Source organism: Filicampus tigris, chromosome 21 (genome assembly GCF_054856515.1).
Source record: "Filicampus tigris isolate MCC_2025a chromosome 21, RoL_Ftig_1.0, whole genome shotgun sequence".
NCBI lineage: Eukaryota > Metazoa > Chordata > Actinopteri > Syngnathiformes > Syngnathidae > Filicampus > Filicampus tigris.
This window is the reverse complement of record NC_141237.1, coordinates 10,977,059-11,004,074: the sequence shown is the minus strand read 5'-3', so window position 1 is coordinate 11,004,074 and position 27,016 is coordinate 10,977,059. Positions and strand designations below refer to the sequence as shown.

The 27,016-nt window shown below is 40.6% G+C and overlaps 2 protein-coding genes across 12 annotated transcripts in view; one reads left to right on the top strand and one right to left on the bottom strand.

Moving 5' to 3' along the window:
- The window catches only part of LOC147127596 (armadillo repeat-containing protein 3-like), a 9,959-nt gene extending 5,301 nt beyond the window's left edge, over positions 1–4,658 (bottom strand). Inside the window, exons 1-8 of one of the 7 annotated variants that reach the window (XM_086021185.1) lie at positions 4,277–4,658; positions 3,124–3,182; positions 2,931–3,048; positions 2,729–2,854; positions 1,179–1,247; positions 745–917; positions 429–623; positions 26–245 (exon numbers count right to left, since the gene is read on the bottom strand). In XM_086021185.1, coding sequence (XP_085877311.1) covers positions 26–245; positions 429–623; positions 745–917; positions 1,179–1,247; positions 2,729–2,854; positions 2,931–3,048; positions 3,124–3,174 — 952 coding nt within the window. In that variant the 5' untranslated portion in view covers positions 3,175–3,182; positions 4,277–4,658. Of the gene's footprint in view, positions 1–25; positions 246–428; positions 624–744; positions 918–1,178; positions 1,248–2,728; positions 2,883–2,930; positions 3,321–4,276 lie in introns of those variants that run through there. The other 6 variants (XM_086021183.1, XM_086021189.1, XM_086021186.1 and 3 more) reach the window with 6 other exon arrangements.
- pip4k2aa (phosphatidylinositol-5-phosphate 4-kinase, type II, alpha a) lies at positions 4,424–27,016 on the top strand. Of its 5 annotated transcripts, none has more exons than XM_086021196.1 (11): positions 4,424–5,488; positions 12,119–12,216; positions 12,322–12,418; positions 14,062–14,214; positions 14,294–14,440; positions 14,520–14,558; positions 19,174–19,278; positions 22,758–22,871; positions 22,977–23,220; positions 23,303–23,406; positions 23,576–27,016. In XM_086021196.1, the coding sequence occupies exons 1-11, from the start codon at positions 5,348–5,350 to the stop codon at positions 23,654–23,656; spliced, it is 1,323 nt and encodes a 440-aa protein (XP_085877322.1). In that variant the 5' UTR covers positions 4,424–5,347; the 3' UTR covers positions 23,657–27,016. The 5 variants fall into 5 exon arrangements, with proteins under 5 accessions (XP_085877322.1, XP_085877320.1, XP_085877321.1 ...); XM_086021194.1 differs by having other exon boundaries at positions 19,174–19,287; XM_086021195.1 differs by having other exon boundaries at positions 19,171–19,278.

The following is a 27,016-nucleotide window of genomic DNA, read 5'->3' as shown; positions in this document are numbered from 1 at the left end:
AATTTTTTCCATGTTCTGTTCTTACGGTTCTGAGAAGCACTCGCGATGCACTTGACCGCAATGGCAAGGATTTCTATATTGCCGTTTTTAAGCAAAACTGCCTGGCTTTCAGACAGTTTGGTGTTGAGAAGAAGCTCCATCAGCATAGAAAGGCCTCCTCCATTCTGTATCACCCGGAAACTCTCCATGTCACTCATACAATTGGAAAGAACCAGCAAGGTCTCCCCATGTAGGTCAGCTAAATCCTGTGAGATGTAGAAACACTCTTCAGTTGTATCCATCGTCGAATTAAGAAAATTCTATGCAGATGTTTCTCAAAAAGGTCAAGAACGGAAAGCCAACCAGCCCCTGATTAATTCAACAGTGGCTCAATACCTCATCCACATAATATACTTCACACTGGACACAAAGGTAATACACTTACCAACCTTATTACTGAGGATCTCTATGAGCTCATCAAATACCCGTTCATCCCTGAAGGCGCTTTGTGACTCTTCACAAGTAGCGACTGCTTGCAATGTTTTTAAAGCCTGTTGCTGAATGGCATTGAAGTCTGACTTGAGCAGCGCGATGAGTTCACGTATCCCATGTAACTCGATGACAGCCGGGCAAATTTCTGTCTCCTTCACAGACATAAGATCATTACAACATTTAAAGCAGTTGTCTATTTTGTGCTTTTTCGGACACAATCCGTGCCTCCATTTTTTATTTTTTTATTTTTTTTTTTTATGTGATTGGAATCACCTGAACCAAGTTGTAGATGGTATCCAGAGAGTTCTTCTGAACATCTGGGTCAGCATTAGAGAGGAGGTTGATTAATAGTGGCAGACCCTTGTTGTCAATGATCTGCACCCTACAGCACAACTCCGTGGACAGAGAGGAAAGGCAGAGGGTCCCAAATTCTTGGACAACCATGTCTTATTGAAAGGGCAAACATAACATAGTAAAGACAACATATCATATAAAGCTCTTATGTCACTGAGCGGCGAATGCTTATGAGTATTTGCACACGTAGCGAATATTTTTTTTGGTAAGGGTTTGTAGGTTGCAAAGGTTCGCAAAATTTGGTGGTGAAAAAACATCACTACATTCGCAAACATTCACAAGCCTTCGCCGCTCATTGAGATACCACCTTAGATAAAGGAATATTGATTCATCAGTTGAGCATGAAAACTTACCCTCGAGTGATAGTTTATCGATGATTGATGGAATAACATCAATGTTTTGCAGGGCACTCCTGGCTGTACCTTTAAGTGATGACACAACTGAAATTAATGAAAGGCCTTTTCACACTACTTAACACAGCTAAGTGCACGCTTTGAGCAACCCATTTATCGTGTATTTTCGTGAGGTTGCCATTTGCTGTTGTGGCGGTTCAATTGAGGTGATTGAGTAATTTCTAAGTCACAACAGCAAGAGATTTTATTTTGGTGGTTTTGTTTTTAAATTGAAAATAGCATGGATGTGCAGCTGTACAGGGAAGCATTGCACACTCATTGGTGAAAAGGTATTCGACTGTGTAATCGCATTACATGTCTCTAAAATATTATTTGTCAATGCAAATACAGTAACGAATGGCAAACGTCTCTAAAATATTATTTGTAAATGCAAATACAGTAACGAATGGCAAACGTCTCTAAAATATTATTTGTAAATGCAAATACAGTAATGAATGGTAAACGAGTATGCTGCAGGAGACTGTAGTTTATTATGCCAGTCCCAGGTCCCGCACACTTAATAGTCTTTAAGATAGGAGGGACACATTTGAAGCAGCGTAAAATACATTTCAATGTTAATAATTGGCCTTTGTATGGAGATTTTGCGCCCCCTTGTGGAGTTGCCTTCTATACTGTTTACAATGGCTCTCACGCTTGCTGCCTTCAAAACTCAAATTAGTTTTTTTCCGTTAGTTTGGCTGATTTCTTGAAACAGCAAAACAATTATCTCACTTTTTCATATATGGAGTCAGTACCAAAATTGCAAAGATCCTTCTACAATTGCTTTGGCTCATTTGCATTGACTTAGTTTTGCCAAAAATAATCTGGATGGTTCAACACAACACGAGGATCACCTGCAAAAGCTCATATCTCTTCCACAACAGTTTACCTGGTGACCAGCTGGTCTTTCTGTGTCGTCTGCTACCAGCAGAGCAACAACCGCATGTTGGTCTTGCTGGGTGGCTTTGACTCAGTTGGCAGAGTGTGATTTGCAGATTTGTATACGGGTGCATTTTATTGCCTGAAACCGTGACTCTGGAGGGTATGAAAAGCAACGACTTCTCTGCCGTGTATTTGATTGCTATGGTTTGAAAGTAATGATTTTGATTGATGTTTGCAAGAATTAATGTTCTTCACTTAAAAACAGATTATTTTAGTTTGCATTCAGATCAAGTGTATATTCGTTTTAAAAATATGCAGTTCAGTTAATATAACCTGTTGGCAGAGTATCAAGGGGTCTAAGAATGCTGCATCCATGTGAAATGGCAGAAAAATCACAGATATCATAATGACCTCTATGTATGGGGGTGGCCACCTCATAGCTCCGCCACTGTCCCTTAGCAACCAGTCCAAATATGAGCAAACTTGCACCAGTTGCCTAGTCTCTGTGCCCTCCTGGGATTTACCCCGCGTTGGTTTGCAGTGCAAGCCAAGTGCAGTGTGTAACTGCACACTGTGTGTTGACTCATTATGCACTGAGCCACGTGAACATGTGTGACGTATATGCCTACTGTTGGTAGCCATGACGCCGAGTCCAATGATGGCTTTGCGTCTGATCTTGCTGTTGCTGTGAGTGAGGAGCTGACTGAGAGGCCCCAGTGCCCCATGCTCCGTCAGATAAACCTTGTTCAAATCTCCTAATAGCCGGGAGAGACGAGACACAAACTAGATTAGACAGACACACGTATGGACAGTTTGGTAGCTTCCCCTCACCTTCCTGCGCAAATTCATAGATTGCTTCACATGCTTTTATTAAAATTTCCTCTTCGGGAGATTTTAGTAGAAGAACTGCAGTTGCTGGAGTTTTGAATGCGACGCTACGCGCTTCAATCTGTGAGATGACAGCAAGGTACTCTAGCTCGGGCAGAGCTCCAATGTTGCAAAAGTAGATCAAGACGTGACTCACCGTGTTCAAAGACTCGCGACTTGGCTCGGTTTGTTTATCTCTCCTCCCCATTCTGTCAACTGCAAAGACACATAAGTTTGATTAATACCATACTTTTCAAGGCTTTCACATTTGTTTTGCATATTTTATCGTTTGGATTGTAAATAATTGGTTATAATTCGTCCCCTTGCTCCAAGTGTCCACGTCGAGGACGTAGTCCAACCATCATGACAACAAAGTTAGCGTGACGCAGGTTACCGTGGCAACGTCGCTCCAACGAGGGACAGTTAGTCAGGTTGCTTGACGACACAAAATAAAAAATTATTTGTACATTTGTAGTTGCTATTAATCATTCTCTTTGCTAATGGGCTAATTAATAATGTAAAATAATTCATTAAATAATAGTACTTCCACGAACAATAAAAAGTGTGTCCTAAATTATGTGCATGATTATTTTATTGTATGTCAAAAACATTATGTATTTTAAACATAATGGTAAAATTTTACACACCAATGACCTGTTCTATTTTATACAATATTTTGTTCCGAGAAAATAAGATGGATAGTTGAGAGCCAGGGTGGGCAAAGTATGGCCCATTTTCTGAACACCCGGTTCGTTAACCAGCAAACGCATTTACATTCTGAATAGTCAAGAGTCCTTTAACTGTTGTGTGAATTAAGTCGGTTTCTTTTTCTAAAATTGGTTAATTAAAATATGTAATAAATAATTGGTTGGTTAATTATAAATACCTTTAAAATGCTAATGACTTGATTTTTGTCGGATTAAAAAAAATATTTTTCATATAAATTTTAACGTTTTATAATCAGATACATTGGCTTTTCTGTCCATTTTATAAATATAATGTGTCTACTGTCACTGTAGCACAATTTCCCATCCCAGGTTTAGACATTGTAGTCAATCAGTTGGACCACTAGAGGGTCTATGTTCGCTACATTATAACACCGGCTTCAAACAATGTACTAAATGTTGAAATTTAAAAAAAAAATCCGTAGCTTCCAGTGCCAAGACATAATTACCGTGTGTTTCTTACGTATTGTCAAGTATGCACTTTAAGCGGATTCAATCAGCATCACATCATAGGCTCCACACAATGCAGTAATAGACCGATGACATCATGACAACAACGAAAGAGGAATAATGCCCATATATTACCTGCATGCCACAAATATATCCTTGCACCACGTCAATGATATTTGGTATGATCATTCATTATGAACGAAACAAATGTAGTGAGAGCGGAATGCACGGAGCTGCTCCTGGCGGTCAGGGGGGCTGCAGCGAATCAGGACGCAGCCCCTGCAAAGCCCAGTCAGGCTGCCCGAGTGTCAACTCCCCTCTGTCGAGCTGTCACTTGACAGCAGCAGCACACATGAACCAGAGTGCCGCGCACGGATTTAGATCGCCTGTCGACTTTACTTTAAAGGCGTCGCCTTCGTTGCGTTATCAACGGGGCAGCGACATTAAAGGACGACAGCTTTGGCATCTCCACGGACGGAGCACGAAAGCGTAGGACGAAGGTTTTCGCCGCAGCTCGCTACTCGGGCTGCTAATGCTAACAGCTAGCCAGCTAGCTTGCGGACTGATAGCAGGTGTTCCGCAGCCCGGTGGTGGATTTAGCTGGCGAGCGAAGGTCGGATGAGCTCTAACATTAGCTGGTGGTCAACAATATCCCTCGGTTGCTTTGGCATAATAAATTTGTAAATGTAGTGCTTTTGTCAAGACAACGCGAACATTTCCCATGTCATTTTATGCAGCTTTGTGAAGTTTTCCCCGCCTCACGCCTTTATGAATCGAACCTGTATCGTTGCTAACTAGCATGCTATGGCTATGCTAATGCCAGCTCAGTGAGGCTTCACGTCGTCGCAGGGCTGCGGTGCGGTGTTCCAAGGGCGAGCCGAAAGGGGGAAGAGACGTGCTCGATAATGCACACTGGGGGACGTGGTGGACTGTCAGGCGAAGGAGAACAACAATATTAGCGCCAACATATTGCATTCCTCCCCGCTCCCTTTAAATCCTTGTTAAGATTGGGCCATATGGTTTTAGCCAGGCTGTGGTGGATATTTGATGAAGAAAGGGATTAGGACATTTTGACCAGACAGCTGACTAAATGAATAGCACTGTTATCCACTGAGTCGTGAGGTGGTGGCCACTGTGCCAGATAAGGGAATACATTCTGAAGATTAACCCCACGGACTGCAATACCCACAACCAGCTTGCAAAACGATGGCTTCGGCGGGCAGTATTGCTGCAGCCATTGCTAGCAAAACCAAGACCAAAAAAAAGCACTTCGTTGCCCAGAAAGTGAAGCTCTTCCGTGCCAGTGATCCTCAACTCAGCGTGGTTATGTGGGGAGTCAACCATTCGGTAAGTCTGACCATATTTGATGTCTAATTATGCATATGTCCTCCTCACCATATGACATCCATATGTGGACTGTAAATGGCTGCTGCTTTTGCAACAGCAATTGTTTTGTTTCAAATGGCACAATTTATGTAAGACATTTTTATTGCATGTATCGGATGATGTGTGTTTTGGGCTGTTAGCACTCGTGGTTTCCTGTTATGCTCATGTAGGATAAGCTGCAGGACTTGAGCTCATGAGTGAGTGCATCTTCCAATGCTAGAGACTTTGTCTCTGCTTCTTTCTTTTTTTTGCATTGGGTCAATGTCCGTGGTTTGCTCCAAGTGCGAACATAACTATTGAAAGACAAACACAAAACCAGAGTAAACACATTTCTTTTTCAAAAGAAATACACATTTTTAATGGAAAGAAACTTGATCATCATTGAAATGAAAAAAATGTGACATTAGTTTTACAATTCCTCTGCTCCATGTGAATATATTGTTAGAGTTGGGCAAAATTTTCAAGTCTCCCTAAAGCATGTGGGGAAATCGTGTTATGGTGTGATGAAACTTTGGTTGAACGTTTTGGCCACAATCTAAAAATTGTTGGTGCTAAAACTGCTCAGCACCATTTCTGCATACCACTCTATAGTTTTGTTCAGTGGGGAAGTGGTTGGCTAGCATTATGAAAAAGATGGGCTCCTTGGTAGATCACTTGACATGTTCCAGTTTACCGCCACATTTTGTATGCGTTTTCAGATTATTCGAGAAGAAAAAACAACCACATTAATTTCCACAAAACTCTTAGTGTGGGAATGTGCCAATCCAAGAATATTTTTCTTAATTTTTAATTACCAGTTGGCCTTGGCACAGGTAGTTCTGAAAATGAATAATTTGTTCATTGGATAGAGTGAAAAGGCCAGTGTAAAGTCAAAATCATGACATTAAGCATCTTTGCTTCTCCTAATTTTGTCTTTAACACGGTCATCTTATTAGTAGTTGATTTGGCATAAACTTGTCTTGACATTACATTTCTAGTTTTGTTTGTCTGGTGCAGGAGCCTCAACGGGTTGATATAAATTAAACCTGTTGTCTCAGATTTGATTATTAAGGCCTATCAATCAAACACATCCACTTTGGCTGTTCCTGAAATCCACGTTTGGAAAACCCAAGTGAAATCTGGTCCTTATCTAGTCATCTTATGGTCCATCTTTCTCCATGGAATAGTCTCTTCGTTTCTTCTCAATTCAGGTGGCGTCGACTACCTTTAGTTGTGCTTGTATATGTGCTACCAGGTTATTTTTATCTGCGTCCTCATTATGTCTGAACCCTGTGGTTATGAACAGATAATGCAGAAATCCCCACTGACACAACAGTGTGTCCTACAGGTTGAAAATGGCTGCATATGGCAAGTCGGTCGCCAAATTCCGTCTAATTTAAATGTGATTTGTTTGAGCAGTTATGCTTGTTATATAATACAGTAGTGGAGAGCCATATTGAAAGTGAGGGATGAGTCACAGATGAAAAAGCACAGTGATGGAATTGACCATAAACAGGTATCATTTTAGAAATATATTTTTATTTTTTGGTGTGCACGTGTTGCCCGCCAAACCCACATTCTTTTGCTCATAGAATGGCCTAATTAATTCTGTACATTAAGTCAAACGGCCTTGTAATAGCAGTGGTCTTAAATGAAAATCCGGTGTCCTTGACCTCATATGAGCTTCGTGACTGTTTCAACCTTTTAACATTAGTGCCTAAATGAGTAGCAACAGCTTGCGGATGCACACTCACTAATTACGCAGGCTCTCTAGCCCCAGGGTAAAATGGTTTCAAGAGACCCAGCGTTACTTCCTAGAATTTGGGGGGGGGGAACTTGCCAAATAAAAGCTCTGTTTTACACATTCTTTTGCAAACACACTTCAAACCTTCATGCAGCTTTGCTTTTATCAATGGGCACATTTATTTTATTTTTTTCTAACCTCTTTTCTGTGCTTCCTCGTAGTAGCCCATAAAAACCTAATAAACAAAAACACAGGCAGCAGTTGCTTTGTGTACAAAAGTTTTTCAACTGTGCTTAGTGTGATGATTTTGTCTAATTGTCACCAGTGATTAATGGGTTTGCGATTCATAACCATCTGGATCATGATGTAATAGCCATAAAAATGGTCAGGTTAAGGTTAAGTCCACACTGCTACCATCAAATGCAGTTATTCTGTGACCTTTGGATGCAGGCAGTGCGGTAAAGGTCAAACTTGCAGTTCAGTTGCATCTTCATATGTTAAATGTCATTGTGTTTTATGAATGTCAACTGTCAGTCAGAGCAATATTGTTTTCCAAAGATGCGCCATGTTCATGAGAGAGAGCCAGAGTTGCCCGAACCTTTTTCACACCAATTCGCATTAAAAAAAAAAAAAAAAAAAACTAAAAAAAACTTAATTTCCATCAATTGCTATTGCTGGCGCTCCTTGCTCGGGTTCCCGTTGATGTCATTTCATATAAACGGTGCTCAAAGAGTTATTAATCCATTAAGGCCTAAAGCGCCTGGTTCAACATCTCCCCAAAACCTAAAGGCGACTATAGAATCACCCGCTTAAACCTGAGGTTCTCCCAGAAATTCAACACCGACAAAAGAATTGGTATCTCATTGATAGATTGATTTATTGTGTTTAATGAGTTAAATTCATAACACTTCAGATTGGCACTTGCATCCTTTGATTTTTTTGTATACGGCCATCGAGGAAAACATTTGGACAGTTCTGGGTTATATGGTCTAAAAAAGCAGAATTGGACAGGTTTAAAAGGAGTAAAGATAAAAAAAAAAGATGTAATGTAATTTTGAGAACATTTATTGTTGCAGACCTCAAAAGTAAAAATCCAAACACATGTAATGACTTTTTTTTGTTGTCATTTTATACACATTTGAAGGAACTTGTCAGTAATGTAAATGTGCCATTTCCTTATAGGATATATTGCTCCTATAAAAGGCGATTTGATACATATCTCGATATATTTCAAATTGAAACAATTCAGTTCGATTTGATGCACTTGTACCTTTTAAATAAAAAATTTAAAAAAAACAATTTTCCAGTTCAAAACCGTTTTTTTGTCTCACCGCTAATTAACATAAATGGACATAGTTTCCGCTTGCCTGGACGCAGGTCACCGGGCCCCGGCACTGTAGCCAGACTTGGATGTGGGAGTCGTTGAAAAAACGTTTTTTTTGTTGTTGTTTTTTTTGTTCCCCTCCAGTGTATAGCTATTACACTCTGTATTTTATATTTCCATGTTCTGTCAACACTATTTGTGTCTTGTCATCAACTAAGAGCAAGTCATCATTTTGACAAAAGATCAGTGATAACACTGTGCCATGCTGCTGACAGAGCACTCCGCCTCACTAGCTTCCTGTCCAATGAAGCAACACTACATACTTTCTTCACTCTGAGCCGGAAAACTAGTTTGCATCACCATGGAGACAAACAGGACGTGGTGGTTTGAAATTGCTCTGCAAGTGTGATAGTTGTATTGCAATGACCTATGCTGGATGTATCCGATTAAACAAAGATTGATTCGAATGAAGAAAAATATGTCGAGCTTGCTGGCTAATATGTACAATGCACTCCCAATGGAAACATTACAAATGTTTTAAAACTAGCACAAAAGCATTATTTGCAGGAAAGGCCTAGGATTTAAAACATAGTCATCTGCACAAATTTATTTCTATCATTAGTTTTTCTCGTTAAAGTATTTAGTACCGACACCTTTTTCTACATCATTATCAAATATTGCAGTTAAGGAATACAGCAAATCATGGAGTCATCAAAGGAAACAGTGATCCTACTTTTTTTTTTTTTTTTTTTTTGAGCTTGCAAAGTTTTATTATTATTACGGATGACTTAGAAGAACATTCATTGTTCAAGTGTCCTTACAGATGTGCGCCTATTAAATAAAAGGAGGCATTGTGAGCGGCTGTGTGACGTCGCCACGCTCATTACCCAGGATGCATCTGATGGAATAACGTCACATTGTCAGTGCCTGTCACACCAATCCACAGAGGTTAAATCGAGGCATAAGGCATATGCCGGTTGACTAGTATTAGTCATACTAGTTATTTCAGCACACTAGTCAGTGTGCTGAAATAAAAATGTGGCATCTGTGGACTCTGTGAAGTAGTCATTTGAAGTGTTCCAGTAATCCTTGAGGTAAACTACAAATGCCAACAGGTCAATGCGAAGTTCTTTTGCAATATTCTAATTGTCTATTTCCTCAAGATATCAGAACTTGTAGACAAAATAAAATTGGTTTCTGCATGTTGATGCAGTGTTGGGAATGAAGAATATAAATTGTCGAGAGAGAGTGATCCGCAAAACGGCAGGTCAAGCAATTAAAGAGCGGGGCACCGATGCCACCGATGGGCATGTGTTAGCATTAGCTGGCGCTAAATTGGCCTAGCCTCAGTAAATGTGCCTTATATCTCTGGTGTTTTTGATAAGAAAATTAGCATCCAAGTTGGAAGGACTCAGCTGCAATGGAGATGTATTTTTCCAAGTCTGAAGCTCAAGGAAAAATGTATTTGACTTGAACATTATGACTCCCTTCAATCAGATATGTCATGCCCCAAGGAAGAAACCAGAGCGGATAAAAAAAGTGGAGCACTCATTTAGGTTACAGTCAAAGTCATTGCAATTGCAGTTGAAGAAAATGTAGCTGACCCAGAAGATTGCAACAGGAGATACATTTCTGTTCTTCTGAGGTAAAAGAGGGACTAAATGGTTCACAATATCTAAAAAAAAAAAAATAAATAAATAAAAATTTGACTCTTTGGTTCCCCACACTGATCATGCAAACACATCACATTGAATGTGAGTCGAGGGGTGTTGTGCTTGTGTGACTGCGAGTTGTACGTCTATTCTTTTGCCATGCTTAGGTGTGTCACTTTGAAAACGTCGCTTTTGTGTGGGCGGGACCACAGAGACTTTGTATGCGGTTTGATCGGTATAATAGTCAGATTTGATTAGTGGTTGACAACAGTCATGTGACAAGTCTCTCTGAAAAACATCCAAAGAAAGGAAAATCGATTATAACAAAATAAATATAAATATAAAAGTAGTGAGTGGAATGTAGCTCAATATGATATATAGATGATATATTCTTAGTGAAAATACTCAAGTATGACTATGTTAAATGGAAAGTTATCACAGGCTATTTATCACGTCGAACACTGCTGCCGTGGCGACACACTCTTTGCCAAGAAAACCAAGCTGTTTTTAAAGAGGAAATCAGGTACTATTTGCCCCTACCTCTCTAAATATGGTATTGTGATTAGTATTGCGTTTGTGGAATGTGAATTAAGCTGAAAAATGTACACAGTTTTATCCATCTCGGGGGGGCTGCAGTTTTGTCCTGTACTGTCACCTACCGTCAACTGAAAATGACGTCAGTGATCTCGAGCTCAGCTAGCGGACGTCACAATAGATAAAAACAGTTTGAAACTTTTAGCATATCCAAACTTCACCTTGCTGGTGCTGGGGGGTGGGGTCAATGTCATGGTGCAGCTGGTCGCGTTCATGAGGCAATATGTCCCAAAATTCATATCAAAGCCTGATAATGATCCTGACGGCGACATGATGCGTGCAATTTGGGCATTTCTGTCACACCGACCAGCGTGCATGGAAAGCGATGACGTAATCAACATGCATTACCGCGATTGGAGTGCATTATCGGCCACCCTAACCCAAGAGCCCCGTGGCTAGATTCAGAGTTGCCGCTGTACACAGACATGACTCAGGACCGCCTCATCCCTGATAGAAACCTGCGTGTGTTTGAGGCATCGCAATTCTGGCAAGATTTCAAACCACCTTTTCCCCTACAGCCGCCCTTCCCACTCTATATGTCAAATCAGCATGAAGAGCTAATTTGTAAATGGCTTGTGTTGGGAAAGTTGCTGACATGAGCTGCATTGTAAATTAGCACTAACATTAGGGATGGACCAATTATCGGCCGGGCCGATTATCGGCACCCATATTTGGCTTTTTGACGAATATCGGCATCAGCCTTTTTCAAAACTCTGCTGGCTGATAATAAATCAATTTAAACCTGTGGAAATCAAAACAAAGATACTTGAAAGTTTAACATTTCTGTCATTTTGAAATTTTGAAATGTTCATTTACTGTAGAAAACTACATGGCGCTATTGTTTAAGATTTCCTTTATCCTTTTTAAGACATGCTGACAATCCTGGGTGCTCCCTGAACTTTTTGTTAGAATTTTATAACAAATGTATACTGTCCCAAATTTCTTGTAATAATGATTTTTTTTTTTAAATCACCATTATGCAAACCTGAAAGATGTTACAACAAAGTTAAGAGTATATTTTCTTTGCCAATGCCAATATTTTCCTTTTCGCTGAAAATGAATATCGGCACCAAATATCGGTTATCGGCCTCCTTGACTACTAGTAATCGGTATCGGCCCTGAAAAAAAACATATCGGTCTATCTCTTAACGTCTTATCGCGGTTGCAGTTAATTGCGTTATAAAAGTGTAGCACAAGATGTTTTTTGCACCAAGGTTCAGAAATGTAACACGTCAATGCCGTTTGTATATAATAATTGCAATGTTGACACTGGTCTCCCTTTTGTGTTTTTCCTGTAGATAAATGAGTTGAGCCATGTTCAGATTCCCATTATGCTCATGCCTGATGACTTCAAGGCCTATTCTAAGATTAAAGTGGACAACCATCTATTCAATAAGTAAGATCTTGTTTGCATGTGTATATTTATCTCCTGTTTGCATTGTCAACTTGGACCAAAAAGTTGTATTTCCTAACTGTGCGGGTTCTTGTTTTCCTTGTGCAGAGAAAACATGCCCAGCCATTTCAAGTTCAAGGAGTACTGCCCCCTGGTGTTTCGAAACCTCAGGGAGAGGTTTGGCATCGATGATCAGGATTTCTTGGTATGAAAATGTACCTGAATCTTTGCTAAATGTCTAATTGATCCATTTCAGTAGCTACGCACGGCAGACTCAGTGCTAATTCTGACAGCTATTAAACTGGCATTTGTCTTTAACTCATTCACTGCCATTGACGAATTTACTTGTCTTTTCACAGTCCAGCCATTCAATCCCAGGAGCGTATTTATTTTTTTCAAATGTTAGGGTAAAAGAGGTTCTGTCAGTGAATGAGTTAAAATATTGAATTATGCAACTGCTGTGCTAAACCATCTTGTGCAACGGGTATACCGATTACTGAAAATCCCGCTTAGCTATAAAACCAAAGGTTATCAGAAGTATCATTTATTTTCTGAAGCCCACTTCTGAGCTTTCTTTATTGTCCCCTCACTCTCTCCGTGTCCAAGACAAGCCCCACTGCTCTTGCAGTGAGTTAGCAGAGCTTGGAGGTCATTGTGTCCCAGCTCAGTGCAGCTGTCCGTCTTATATGTTTATATTAGTGTTTAACGTGCTGTATTGGGAGTGTTAAAGATGCTAGCAAGTGCAAAAGAATGTCATGACATTAGCGGCAGAGAATTACTTCACCAATTGACGCTCTAACCTAACTGCCCGTTTGATTTTCACATTTTTGTGTTTGTCTTTTTTTTTTTTTTTGGTATGATTATAGCCCTCATTACAACCAATTGTTAAAATCAGCCGCAATACGGCTTTTTTTCTTACCGCAAACCCATTCTAAGATCTCGATTCGGTGCAACTGAATTATGTGTCAGTCTTTTCATGCATTTTAAGAAGCAATCTATTTTAGGTCCCGCGAAGCACATGTTAGTGCATGCGCCTCAGAGGTTAGCAAAAGATGCTAAGAGCTTGAAGGGGGGTAGAGGTAACCAAGGGCATAGGACATCATGAATTCTTGAAGAATGAGGCACGGAGACAGGATGATGGGATCATGTTACTTTGAGGCTTTTCCAAAGTCTGGACAGCAGCTGCTTGTGTCTGTGTAAAAGTTTGGTCAGGCACAGTGTGTGGGGTCAGAACCCCACATGATTATATGGACTTCTTGAATAAGCAGCAAAAATAGTACCAAAAAAAAAAAAAAAATAGTGCTACGGTAATCAAGGTCATGCACAGTATTTAGCGCTTTTAAATTAGCGTTTTAGGTTTAAATGAACAAAACCCCTTTAGAAGAAAAAAAAAAAGTAGTGATGTCTTTTCATTTGCTATCATAGTGAACATTTAACATTTTTTTTGTTTAAAACACTGGACTACAATTTTCACTGAAACATAAAGGACATTTTCAAAATTACGCATTTGCATGTGGTTGTACTATGAAAAGAGGTTAAGTTGAGCCTTTTTTTTTTTTTTTTTGGTCTACAGAGGAACTGACAATTATCGTTGCTGTCCTTTTGTCTCTGTCAACACATCCTGCAGTTTTACATTTGGGCTGGGGGGTAGAAGATGGATGTCAGTAACAATACAAATCTTAGAAAAACTGCAATATTACACAGATGGCATTTTTTTTCCTCCACCCCCATTTATGTTAGTGCACATTTTTCCATCAAAAGGAATAACCAATGTCTGAACCAAAAAACCTTATTCTTTGACTGTACCTCTTGACAAATATGATGAATTGTTTTTTTCCTTCCTTTCAGAACTCCCTGACTCGTAGTGCTCCCTTGAACAGTGAGGCCCAGGGACGAAGTGGGGCCCGTTTCCATACCTCATATGACAAGCGCTATGTCATCAAGACCATCAGCAGTGAAGATGTTGCGGAAATGCACAACATTTTAAAGAAGTACCATCAGGTGACATAGGCGTAGTAATAACATTGCAAAATGATTTGCCTTGGTTTCATTATCCTACAATGTTTGTTTTTTTCCCCAGTTTATTGTGGAGTGCCATGGCAACACGCTGCTGCCTCAATTTTTGGGGATGTACCGGCTCACCGTTGACGGGGACGCGACTTATATGATTGTTACACGCAACGTCTTCTCGCACCGCCTTTCTGTCTTCAAAAAATATGATCTCAAGGTACAAAGGGGGGTAAAAAAATAATACACTGCAGTGATGCCAGTAACATGATAGCATTATTATTTTTATTTGCTTCCAGGGTTCCACCGTGGCACGAGAGGCCAGTGACAAGGAGAAGGTACGGTGGTCTGTCAAATTTGGGTTGGCTAATTCACACTTCTCATTTAAACATTATTCAGGGCAGTTTACCCATTTACTGTATTTAATTAACAGCATTTTGACAAACGTAATGCTAAAATCATTTAACACTCCAAAAATGGATAAAGTTGCCGGCATGCTAACGTGTCTATTTTTTGTAATCATGTCCAAGTTTGCTACAAATTCATCAATCCACTCTGACCCACGCACAATACAGTGTATGTCCTTATTATCTTGGTAAGGACTGTTAGTTAGCTTTCATATGTCTTCATCAAAGAAGAATTGTGTATCTTATCGAAACGCTAATTCTGTGTAGCAAAATTCTCTGTTTTAAAAGACATTGGGTCAATTGCAGAAGAAGCGAAGAATCTGAAATTCCATCGATTTTAGTGCCCAACACAGCTTTCGGCAATTTCAATCGAACTGCCATCAGTCAAACGATTTCCAAATTGTGAGGTTTCCTTTCGGTGACGCTGACAGTCATACATAAATAATCATTCCCTTAGTTAGCACCTATTCCATTGCCCCATGCCCGTCTTGTCCCCTGCATGCTATGTGTGTTCCTTAGTTTGCTTGAACCTTCTCTAACCTTGCTTCTGCTACTCCATTACTCCCCCTGCTTGCTGTTTGTGTGTGAAAGATTTGCGCGTGTGCGTGCGTGTACCTTATTCAGTGCTATTTAGAATAGTAATATATGTATATATAATGTGATAATGTTGCTTTGGTGGGTGAATGTTTTTTGTGGCAGACTTTTAACAGTTTTGGGTTTGGGGTTTTTTTTTTTTTGGTGTGGGGGGGGAGAGTTGCTCATTTCAAATCTTCGCTAATGAACAATACTTGTGCCACAGTGCTTTGACCTTGTGAATGAAGAAAACAGCATTCAGAATTCTAAACTCTTTTGTAAGGCCTGTCCACTCAGCAGCACTGGGAAGAAAATTGCTGACCATATATCTGTGTAATCCCACTCCCGACGGAGATTTGTTGGAACATGCAAATACATGAACCGTGACAAAAGTTGTCCCTTTATTTCACACTTTTGCAGTGGCTTGTTTCTGGTAAGCTTTGGCAATGTGGCCGCATAAATTTTGTTGAGTTGTATAAATGTTTCGAAAAGTGTTGGTGTTAACAAGGGGAAAATGGGTTGGAGGTCTTTCCCCAAAGATTCTTACCGGGTTGTGCTGCAAGTGCTTTTTGACCGTGTCACCTTTTTCCTTTGTTCCAGAGTAGGGATAGACCGATTATCGGCCATTTTGATGAATATCGGTATCGGCCTTTTGGCCGATAATAAATCAACTTAAAACTGTTAACTTCAAGGAACTATTTGTTTAAATTTTCCAGTTAACTTTAGAAGAGATTCTACTGACCCCGGGAACACTCTACACCTTTTGGTTTTGTTTGAAATCGAAACAAAGATAAGTGAAATTGTGACATTTCCGTCATTTTGAAATTTTGAAGAACTTTATTTACTGTCGAAAAACTACAGGGAGCAATTGTTTAAGTTTTCATGTAACTTTTGAAGACATGCTGACGACCCTGGGAGCTCCCTGAACTTTGTTAGAATTTTACTACAAAGATGCAAATTGTCAAAAATGAACAATAACAAAAAACTTCAACATTATGCAAATCTGAAAAAATGTTGAACAAACATGCGTAAAGGAATTTCAACACTCAACTCAGAATTTTTGGTTATATCCGCTATTTTTATGTACTTGTACACATTACAAAAACAAATGTGACCTCTAATGTGAACGACGGATCCGTGAAGTGGCACGCATGCGGGGTTGTGACCATAGCCTTAGAACAGGGGTGCCCGTTGCGTCGATCGTGAGTTACCGGTTGATCACAAAAGGAGTGTTGGTCCTTTAAAAACATTAAGTACCGTCCAAGTACCGTTCCAACATGACTGATGTACACTGGGAAGTGTCTGCACGGCTCGCTATCAGTAGCTCGTGTCCGGACTCCATCCCTGGCTGATTCCATTCACTGCAAGTCGTCAGAGTCAAGTAAGGACAAAAAAAAAGGTACAGTAGTTGAATTGTGAAATGCGGGTTCATGCAGTACCTATATATTGTACATAAAAAGAATTCTAAGTGTATTTTTAAATAAATAAAGTTGATAGATTTGGACTTATTTTATAAGTAGCTCACATGTTGAGAAAGTGTGGGCGCTCCTGCCTTAGAACTTCTTAGAACTTAGTGATAGGTTGCAATATCATACCTGTCAACTTATACGATTTCCCCGTATTTTATACGTTTTTTTGATCATTTCAAATTGTGTATGCCGTATAACAATTTTTTGTACGGGGGGAAAAAAAATAAATAAAAACTCGTCTTGCCCATTTCGGCTGTAATACGGAGCGTCCCATTAGCGATTCCGACTACAAACTTCGGTCGACTTTCACAAGCACAGCGTCGTCGTCGTCGCCCCCCCCCCCCCCCCCAACCACCCCCCACCCCCCCGTTGAGCGATAGACACTGTGTGAGATTCTATATAGAAATGTCCGTTCCGTTTCCCCCACCTCTCCAGCTGAGCGATTAAAAACTGTGTAAGATTATATGCGGGCAAATTACAATTTTTGTAGGATTCAGCACAGCCCGGGATTGACAGGTATGCAATATAGCTGTTCCCTCCATGTTGTGCATGTAAAAATATTTTTGTTTTTTGACACTTTTTGTATTATCTGTAATCAGACCACTTTGAAGCCCTCTTGAATAAAACATCCTTGCCGTATCTTTCCACAGTTATTTAGTATTACTTGTTAAAATACATATAATGCTGCAGCAGTTATCTACCAACAGTGTTCGCTAAGTTCAAATCCTAGTAAGGGCCGTTTTCCGGTAAAGGCTGTGTATATATGAGAACCACCTTTTCTGACTCAAGGGTTCAAACTTTCCATTTTGGGTTTATGGCGGCTTAATTGCCGTGCGCCATGGATGGCGGTTGAGGTCCAGTGAAGTGTGTCAGACCTCGGGGACTCCCTGAGCTAAATTTAGCCTCGTCAGTCTTAGACAAAATTCAATTTTGGCGTTTAAACTAATGAGTCAACATTTTTCGACCACAATTAATGCTGAACTCACCGAGGACAACACAACCCCGCAGCTCCGTGGGGAATTTATGATTTGTTTTACCTTTTAATGTAATCTACTTATACGCTAATTGCCACTTGGATTATCGTGCTCACTCCCACTCGGACCACTTCAAGCCATAATAAAAGGCTGCCTGTCCACCCAGGTGAAGGATATAGTGTATTGTTTTTTGCCGCTGCTGCTGCAGTGTTTTTGTGTGGGAGGGGGAAACACCGAATACAGTTTGATTCGTCACAATTTGTGTGTTTCTAACCGTGAAGGCCGCAGCAGCGTGATATAAAAATTGTTTCAAACTGGAGTTTCCACACGACAAGAGTGTGGTACCTTGTGGTCATCTAGTATCTAGTTACACAATCTTCGAAGACTTTTAATACTTTAAAAACAATAGGAGAACAAATATTTTGGGGCGGTTATCACGCGAACGCACTTTTGACCGTGTGTGACAGTGTTAACGTTCGGTGATTGTGTGTTCCGAGAGGCTTTCAAGTGCGGACCCCTAAACTGTTGCGATTGTGAGCGTGCTGCAGGTGAAAGATGAACGGTGGTGTTTTCGAAGGTGCGGCGTGTGCGCCAAAATGGCTTCAAAGACTCATACAAACAAGCATGGCGGGGTTCTTTTCTGACTGCATGACTGTCTGCCTTTCATGCATGCACCTGCATGGTATATAAAGTTCTTCTGCATCTTTTTAGACTTACGTTCTATCTAACACATCAAGTGTGAACACAAGCCCCATTCTGTTCCACATTGTTGTTGTTTTCCAACCCATGTGTCACATCTATCGGGAGTTTTTGCCGAAGCGATCCATGATTTAGGAAAGACGGGGATAGGTAAAATGTGTCGTTTTAGCATTCTGCCAGTGTCATTAATCACTTGGAATTAAAACAATGTTTTATATTTGGAACAGCTTTCTGGATGTCGGCCCTTGTTTCACATTGGCAGTGACTGATGTTATGAGTCACACACACACACGATTGTCTGGACTGTCTTTGATAGTGGACGGACATCTACAAGGCTTAATTGCACAGCCGTAAATGTAACCCCGCTCCCGAAGAGTTTCTATTTATTTCCTTGCTCTACTTAGTTTTGATTCCAAGTCTCCTTAGAGGAGCCCTGCCACCCTGTCTCCTTTCTCGTTCAGCTGTCGAAAGGACATTTTTCAACAAAGGTCACGCGAATACAGTAGAGCAAAGTAATGCAGACTTGCAACACATTCGGTGGAGGAACAAAGTTGAAGTTAGTCGAGAAACATCGAGATCAATAGAATTTGATGCAATCCGAGCCAGCTCACCAGTCCAAACGTTTCAACTGGCCAAAATCATTTTCCACATCATGGCCTCGCCAACCCTCTTCCGATTTTTTTTTTTTTTTTTTTTTAACCAAAGTGTTCTTTTACATTTTAAATACTTTGCCTTTACTTCCAACTTCCCTTCCTCCCTTCCTCTCTCCTTTCTTCTCTCCTTTCCTCTACCCCGACCGCCCCCCTTCCTCGCTCCCCCTTTTTCTAGCAGCCGCCCCCACCAGAGGATGTGCCCCTGCGGCCCAAATCTGGTAACGTTCAGCAAAGGCTGCAAACACTGCGGATCGCGACGCGCTTTTACTGCGCCATGAAACACGTAAGAGATGTAAGACAACCAGGGCTCATATACCAGGCATGATCTATCTAACCAATCTTCCGACCGAGTTTCCTTTCTTCTGCAGGAAGTACTGTTTGTTTTTTTCTTAAATGTCACACATTGTAAACTCTCTATTTTTTTTTTTTTTTTTTTTTTTTTTTTTTTTTTTTTTTTTTTTATTTCTCACCGAAATCAATCAATGACACTTGGAATAGAAAAGAGGAAAACGTTTGAGTAGTGCGCGGGAGGTCATGAGTAAATTCAATGAAATACTGTAAAGTATCGACTATAGTACAGGAAAGTTTTGTTGTTGTTCTTTTCCTCGCAAAACAAATGCATCGCTGTGTCTGACTTGGAGAGTCATAGAGACGACGCTAGGATGAAGAGAATGTGCCTTAAAAGTATTTGGCCACTGATGAGATGTACTGACTCTGTTGGCAAACCACTTTATTTTTCAGGGGGGGTGGAAGGGGGGGGTTGGAATTGGCACTGGACAAGCAGCTGCCTTCAGTAATGTAGTTAAAAGGATATCCAAAAGATCAGTCGGATTGGACAATTTTTTTTTTTCTTCTAAGTACAGCGTGTGCTGCTCGTCTGACCAATATAACTCCAGTTTGTATACTGTATGTCCTCTACCTCCTCGCGATTTACAGCACTGTTTATCACAGATTCTGTACAGCCAGTTCAGCAAAATGGTTTTGGATGTGCCGCTTTGTCAGCAAGCGGGTGATTATTTTTTTCATGCTCAGTTTGTATGAACTGTCGATCAATATAGTGGAATGTCCGAAGTGCCAATCCATTGCCTATGGGAAATAATTGAAAAGGGAAATCTGTTCCAACGTCAAGCTGTCATCACAAAAAAAAAAAAAAACTTGAAGGCATGCAAGTAATAAAAAGATGTCACCCCGTTATTAGTAAGAAAAATATCCGAGTCCGTATGGCACAAGGTATTTGGATTTTTACCACGGAATGATGTTTATATGCTAAGTAGGGCTGTGCACGAATCGGTGGGGACTCAAATTGAGTTACGAATTAGCCATTGAAAACGAACGGAGAATGTGAATTTTCGAATTCCAGTCATACTGTCATCATATAGGAATGTTTGGATGGCACTCACGTTTCCGTATGTGTGATGAATCGACGTGGGGAGCGTGGAAGCTACGCTATATTCAAGCGGACCCCAGGAAGTATTAGCGTGTGTATGGGAATATTTGGCCGGCTAATACGTTCAACAGTTAAATAGTCAGTCAATAAAGCCCTGCTAGGCAGTCTTGTTACTTTGCCGTTGGCCTCTCATGCCGTCCTCGCAGCAAACCAAAAAAGGAATTTGCAAGACGCCGGGCCTGAGAGAAAAAGTAGCTTAGCGCGAGCTAGGATGAGGCTAGGACAACACAACGGGGATGGGTTTAAAATGGGACCAAACAGAACAAAACATCTTGGGTTCGGTCACGGCGTGGGATCCCGGAGGTTCAAATAAGTTATTTTAAACTAAAAAGGAAAAGCTTTCCATGGGTTGATACGCTGCATCGACGCATCAGTGCAGGCTACAATTCCGTACGTTTGAATGAGATGAGTGAATATGACTTTGTAAACGTATGTTGATCGCTTTGTAAATGCGCTAAATTATATACAGTATTTTTCTTTTGTGGGCTCGGGAGGACAGTGAAATTTTTTTTCGGCAAAAGTACAATTATTAACCTGTTCGAGTTCATTGGGATTTGTTGGTAATTTTCAAAACGAATAGCGAACGCGGATTTTGGGTGTGAGTCCGAGCTCTTCTCCAAAGTTTTTTTTAAATGTATTTTAAACTTTTCTTCCTGCCACTTGAGGGTCTGTACTACAAACATTATTTGCTCCAGCTGACATTTTAGCATCATACTTCAGATTAATTTGAGACGCAATGAAAATGTGCTAGAAAGCCAAAAAACGATTGATAGCCAACTACCCAGCCAGTTTTTTGCTTATATAAGGTCCATGTCTGTATATATGTGTTCAGTTGTCCTATTTTTTTTAGATGTTTTCTCTGATGTTCTTTGTAAAGGTGTAGTCTATGATTGTGTGTATGTATGTGTGTAATGTCTGAGCTCTTTCTACTGCCACGAAGTCTGCTTCAAAGTTATGTGTTGCTGCTCTTCTTCTGCTGCCATAGAAACGCTGTAGTAGCCAAACTGCTGCTGACACCCTCTTGTTACCTCATTTTCCTGCTCTCTTTATCCTAAACATTCGGCCCCATTCTCGCTGAACACCTCTTCCTTCCACAGGCTGCTCCAAATCCTGATTTTCAATAACATTTCCCCAATCTTCAGGAACTTAAATAGTGGTTATTTATCTGAAATGCCGATTTTCAGAATTATATTTAAAACCAACTGTCAATACTGATCCAGCCCACTGTCGGCAAAGGCGTTTCTTGGCTTTGAGTTTATGATGCAAAACTGTATGGATCTACCAGATGCTTCAAAAACATTCAAACATAAAGCAATAACTGTATGGCAAATTACATTTGTTTTAAAAGGAAAAGAATGAAGGAAAATCTGATCACGTGAATATTGCATCAGATGGGTCTGTACATTCCAATGCGCATGCCGCATGCACTCTATTACACGATAGATTTAGCTTGTGGCTTAAAGAGCTTGGTTTGGACAATCCGCCTGTGCTTGTTATCTGGACAGTCAGGCTTTTCTCACAAATAGGGATGTAACGATTCATCGAAAGTAGATTTTAAATCGATTAATCGGGCCGAATCGATTAATCGATTCGATGATTTGAAAATCGAGTCGATTGAATTCATAAAGGAAAATTATGTCTTGAAATGTTTTTTCGTTCCAGATTCCATAGCACATTTTGAATGTGAATATCAAAGTATGCACTTGCGCCAAACATTGCGTATTGCGTTTGCGGATGGCTGCAGAACCACACTAGTGCACAGAGACGACGAGCATGGTAGAATTTTTGGGGGGAAAATGGGGAACTGAAAATCGAAAATTGAATCGGAGCATGAGTGAATGGTTACATCCCTACTCACAAACTACTGATTCAAAAGCCTCACTTATACTGCTACTGGGTGTTTCAACATGCAGAAGATACGATTTTGAATTCCTTCATGACATCATCCAAAGACAAATGTACATTTTGAAATACCCAAGTAAATTATGGAATGAAATCTGTGCTATTCTATAGACTGCTGTTTTTCATACACTGCAGAAAACAGAACAGTAATACTGATGCTGGTGTTAAAGTTCGTAATTTAGTTGAAGTTAATACATGTCCTTTTAAATCAATTATTACCAAGTAGAAGTAAAACCGTTGCTCTATCATAGCATCTTGTGTAATTGGATTACCTTCTATCTGTGTCACTTGCAAATGCAATAAGAGACACTTTGCATAGCACCAGCATTCTGGCATGTTTTTGACCAGTTCTCTCCACTGCCTGATTGTGATTGTTATCACTGTGACCACTAATCTCCCATGCTAATGGCTAGGCTAAGGAGCTGCCTACCTATAAGGACAATGACTTCATCAACGACGGCCAGAAGATCTGTATCAACGATGAGAACAAGAAAATGTTCTTGGAGAAGCTTCGGAAAGATGTAGAGGTACGTCTTCCACATACAGTTTGTCAGCAAACCAGGAACTTGTTTTAATGCTTAACTGTTGATACATGAGATGAAATGAGATGAGCCCCTTTTTACCATCCTTAGTTCCTGGCACAGCTGAAGCTCATGGACTACAGTCTGCTGGTGGGGATCCACGATGTGGAACGAGCAGAGCAGGAAGAGGTGGAAAGCGAGGACAATGAAGCCGAGGAGGAGGGCGGCGAGAGCGACGGAGGGGCCATCGGAACCCCGCCTGACAGTCCTAGCAACACCCTGGACAGCACTAAGCCCCTGTCCCCTGGAGAGTTTGATCCCACCATTGACGTCTATGCCATCAAAAGCAGCGAAAGTGAGTCCTAGTGTGCTGCTCGCCTGAGTTCGAGCTCCCCCTGGTGGACATGTGCTCATGGTCACTTGATTTTATGCTGCAGGTGCTCCCAGGAAAGAAGTTTACTTCATGGCCATCATTGACATCCTGCAACATTATGATGCCAAGAAGAAGGCCGCCCACGCCGCAAAGACGGTCAAACATGGAGTAAGAAGCTTTTTTTTTTTTTTTGTCGTTGCTGTCAAATGTGATTCAAAACAATATAAACTTCAGAAAAGTGTCGTGGAAATGCAAAAGAACGGTTAACAAGCGAAATCCAATCCAAAGTGAAGTTCATGAATGTACAACGACGCATCATTTTTTTTTTCTTCTGCAGGCTGGAGCCGAAATCTCAACAGTCAACCCTGAGCAGTACTCCAAGAGGTTTCATGATTTCATCACCACTATCCTATCATAGCCCCCACGAGCACCGGGAGGTGCTTAGGCTCGGGGGGCGGGGTTATCGGGTGGGGAGGGGGGGGGTGCTGCGACGGAGAGAATGAAGGTGCTGTGTTCTCTTTGTAGGACTCCCCCTTCCCCATTTTCCTCCCTGCAGCAGCTAAAACATTGTTCGTTTACATTCAACCTCTCCTTGAGTTTCGCGTGAGTTTTTTTAGGATGAGGCAGTTGTCAAAAGCAAGTGTTTTTTTTTTTTAATGTGTAATTAGTCCTTTGTCTCGTTTTTTGGGTGGAAATGTGGCTTTTAAATTGCCTCGTACTGCTTATCATTTTTGTGTTTGTGTCAGGCTCGCCCTTATGTGATGTTGGGCGGGGGGAGTTTGCATGATGTGAAGTGTTCTGCTGCACATGAGAGAGTAGGAAACAAGTCTTCCAGTAGGCGTTCAGCAAAAGCAGCCGAAAGACACCCCAGCTTCCCCCCCCCCCCCTTTCCCTTCCAAAGCGTTTAGTCACTTGATGTCCTCGTACTGCGCGCTCCTCCATATGTGGTTACAGCGCTTCTCCCCATCCCCCTTCTGTCATTTTTCGCTGCGATGCGGACGGACTAAGCGCGACTGAGGGAAGCGTCGCGAACACGCCGCGGACAGGGATTGAATGACGCAGGTGCCGACGTCGTAAAAAGCCACTTCTCGAGTAAGCGTGTCTTTTCGGGAGTCAACAGCAGCCGTGAACGGGCTCTTGCCATCAGCACCTTATGTGGAGAAAAAAAAGAAAAATAGAATGATTGCACTTTTTTGTTGTTACAGTCCATGACAAAACATTTGACCTTTTTTTTTTTAATTTTTTTTTTTATTACTTTTGTTGCAACTAAGAGGAATCCTGTGAATCATGTGTGGAAAAGCTGCAGGGACTGAGCTCAAGCTCCGTTTGGAGCGCAACCAGAAAAGTATTAGATTGGGACAAGGTGGAAAACACAAATTGTCCTGCCGTGATCATTCAGTGTGAACCACATTGCTGCCTCCCACTTGCAGGAGCAGAAAAACAAGCATCATTTCAAAGTCGGCAACTTTTTTCAAGGAGGCTTAATGATCATTGCCCAGCGATGCTTCCACTTGCTGGTTTTATGCAACAAAAGAAAAGACACCACAATCGTCTTTAAGATGGCCCCCACCTCACGTTTCCACTTTCTCATTGTGGAGCATAAATCTCATTTTTACTCTTTTAATCACCACCTGCAGATATTTTTCTTTCTCTACGTTTGTTGGGGATGACAATAATAATCAAATCTTGATCTCAAAATATATCGTCCCCCCCACACGGCAGCTTTACATGAACTGCATCCAGAGGAAAAATACGACCGCAATATATTCCGCATTTTGTTTACAGAACATCTTAATAAAAAGGCAAGATGAACTTTTACTTTTGAGTGTCAAAAGTTGCGGCCCCTCACGTTTGTGGTAGTGATCATGTTTCTCTTGAACCTTGGCTGATGACTTCCCTGGAAAGTGTTTTGGGGAGATGATGCAGGAGCATGTTTTTGTATATTTTGCACACAAGGAAAGGAACCAAATGTTACGAACAACAACCCCAATTATTTGACGCGGTCTTAAGAAGGGAAATGCAATTTACGTGTGTGTGTTTAAGTGAGAAAAGTGGTTGTGCGCGTGACGTGTCGTAACTTCTCTATAACTAAAGCAAGTAACGTCGTCCTCTTTGACCTATTTTAACCCGTGCAAAAAGTTTCCATCACAATATGTTTGTGTAGATATCAGATTATATTCACATTTATATTTTTACATTGGATTTTAGTCATGAATAGTTGTATTTAAAAAAAAAATAAATAAAAAAAAATTAAAAATGAGTCACCCATGGGGATGAATGACGGTGCTGTGGTAAATGAAGAATAATTATGCTTGAATTTCTGAAATGCTTACTCTGATGTGCTTAAAAAAAACAGTCATTAAAAAAAAAAAAATTGCATGTCACAGGACTAAGTTTCCTTTTCTCTCTAGTCAATGTTGTCTGTTCAGGTTATTTTTGTGTCCCGACACTTTTGATGTGTGAGCTGTTCAATGTCATAATACCCCACTTTAACTGTTTTCATTGTTACACTGTGCAAGATGTGTGCCTTTATACTCCGGAAATTATTTAATTTTATACTTTGTAATCTTTTTTTAAATAAATGTCAAATGTTATTTTGATAATAGGTTGTTTACTTTGCCATGTATTACAGCCCTGTGTCTCCCCCCCCCCCCCCCCCCCCCAGCCTTCCCGGTTGTCTGTGTGTTTAGACTTGGCTTTGAATTGTAAATCCATTTGAATGACGGTGTTGACTAAAAACACTTAACTAAAACAAGCTGTGTTCACATTTGAGATGGTGATTGAGTCATATTCATCCTTGCGATTGTCTCCGTTCAATGCTTGCGCTGCCCCTTTTTCTTTTTTTTTTTTTCTTTTTTTTAAACTTGTGTGCATGTGTGTGGATGTGCTTCGAAGTTGCAGCGTTGCCCTTCTCAGGAGGCTGACGGCCATCATCACGTGTACCTTTGTCGTGTTGTTTCTCACGCGGACTTCTATATTCTTGCTCTCACGCGTTATTTTGGCGATGTGTGTATAAATTCTAAGTTTGGAAAAAACATCCTATCAGCTTATCCCGGGCGATTTTGTTTCTAATATGGCATAACTGCAGAAAGCGAGAATGGTGGAAGCATCACCATTAAGTCTGATTTTGGCCCTGGTGGCTTCCTTTTAAACACAAATGAGTTAAGTGGATACTGCAGTGCATGCTGGGAGACTTTTTTTTTTCAAATTGTATGAACGGTTATCAGAATGAGGACAATGCCAGACTTCAGCATTTTTTTTGTCTTTGCTTGTGAACGCTCTCTAGCTGCTTTTGACAACTTGCCAAAAGCATTTTTTAATCATCCAAATAATCTGACAGTGAGCCCGAAGGACATAGTAATGTTTCAAATATCTCCTTTTTTTCTGGCTCCCCGATACGGTGAGAAAGGAAGACACTTCACGTTTGTTCAACGTTAAATGAACTAAATTAACTAAGGCAAGAGAGACTGAAAATTGTATTTTTTGGTGGGCTTCAAGATTTCGGATATTTGACGACTGAGAACATAGGTGCCCAAATGCATTCAACCAACTTCATGAACAAGAAAAGCAGGCCCAGGCAATACACTTCTATTTGTTCGAGAATTGCGTGTGTGTATGTGATTGCGTGAATGTGATTGGTGCCGTCTGTGGTTTGTGAAAATTCAGTGGCATCATGCCCTCTAAAAAAATATTGTTCTTAACATTTAATGATAATACAATCCGCATTCCATAAGCATTCACTGAAATCAATTAAAGCAATTGTTCTGTTTGACTAAAA

Bases quoted from the DNA above. Each gene is read 5' to 3' on its own strand.
- pip4k2aa (XM_086021193.1), top strand. From the start codon at position 5,348: ATGGCTTCGGCGGGCAGTATTGCTGCAGCCATTGCTAGCAAAACCAAG. The intron at 12,217-12,321 runs GTAAGATCTTGT...TTCCTTGTGCAG, and splicing joins GACAACCATCTATTCAATAA to AGAAAACATGCCCAGCCATT. The intron at 12,419-14,061 runs GTATGAAAATGT...CCTTCCTTTCAG, and splicing joins TCGATGATCAGGATTTCTTG to AACTCCCTGACTCGTAGTGC.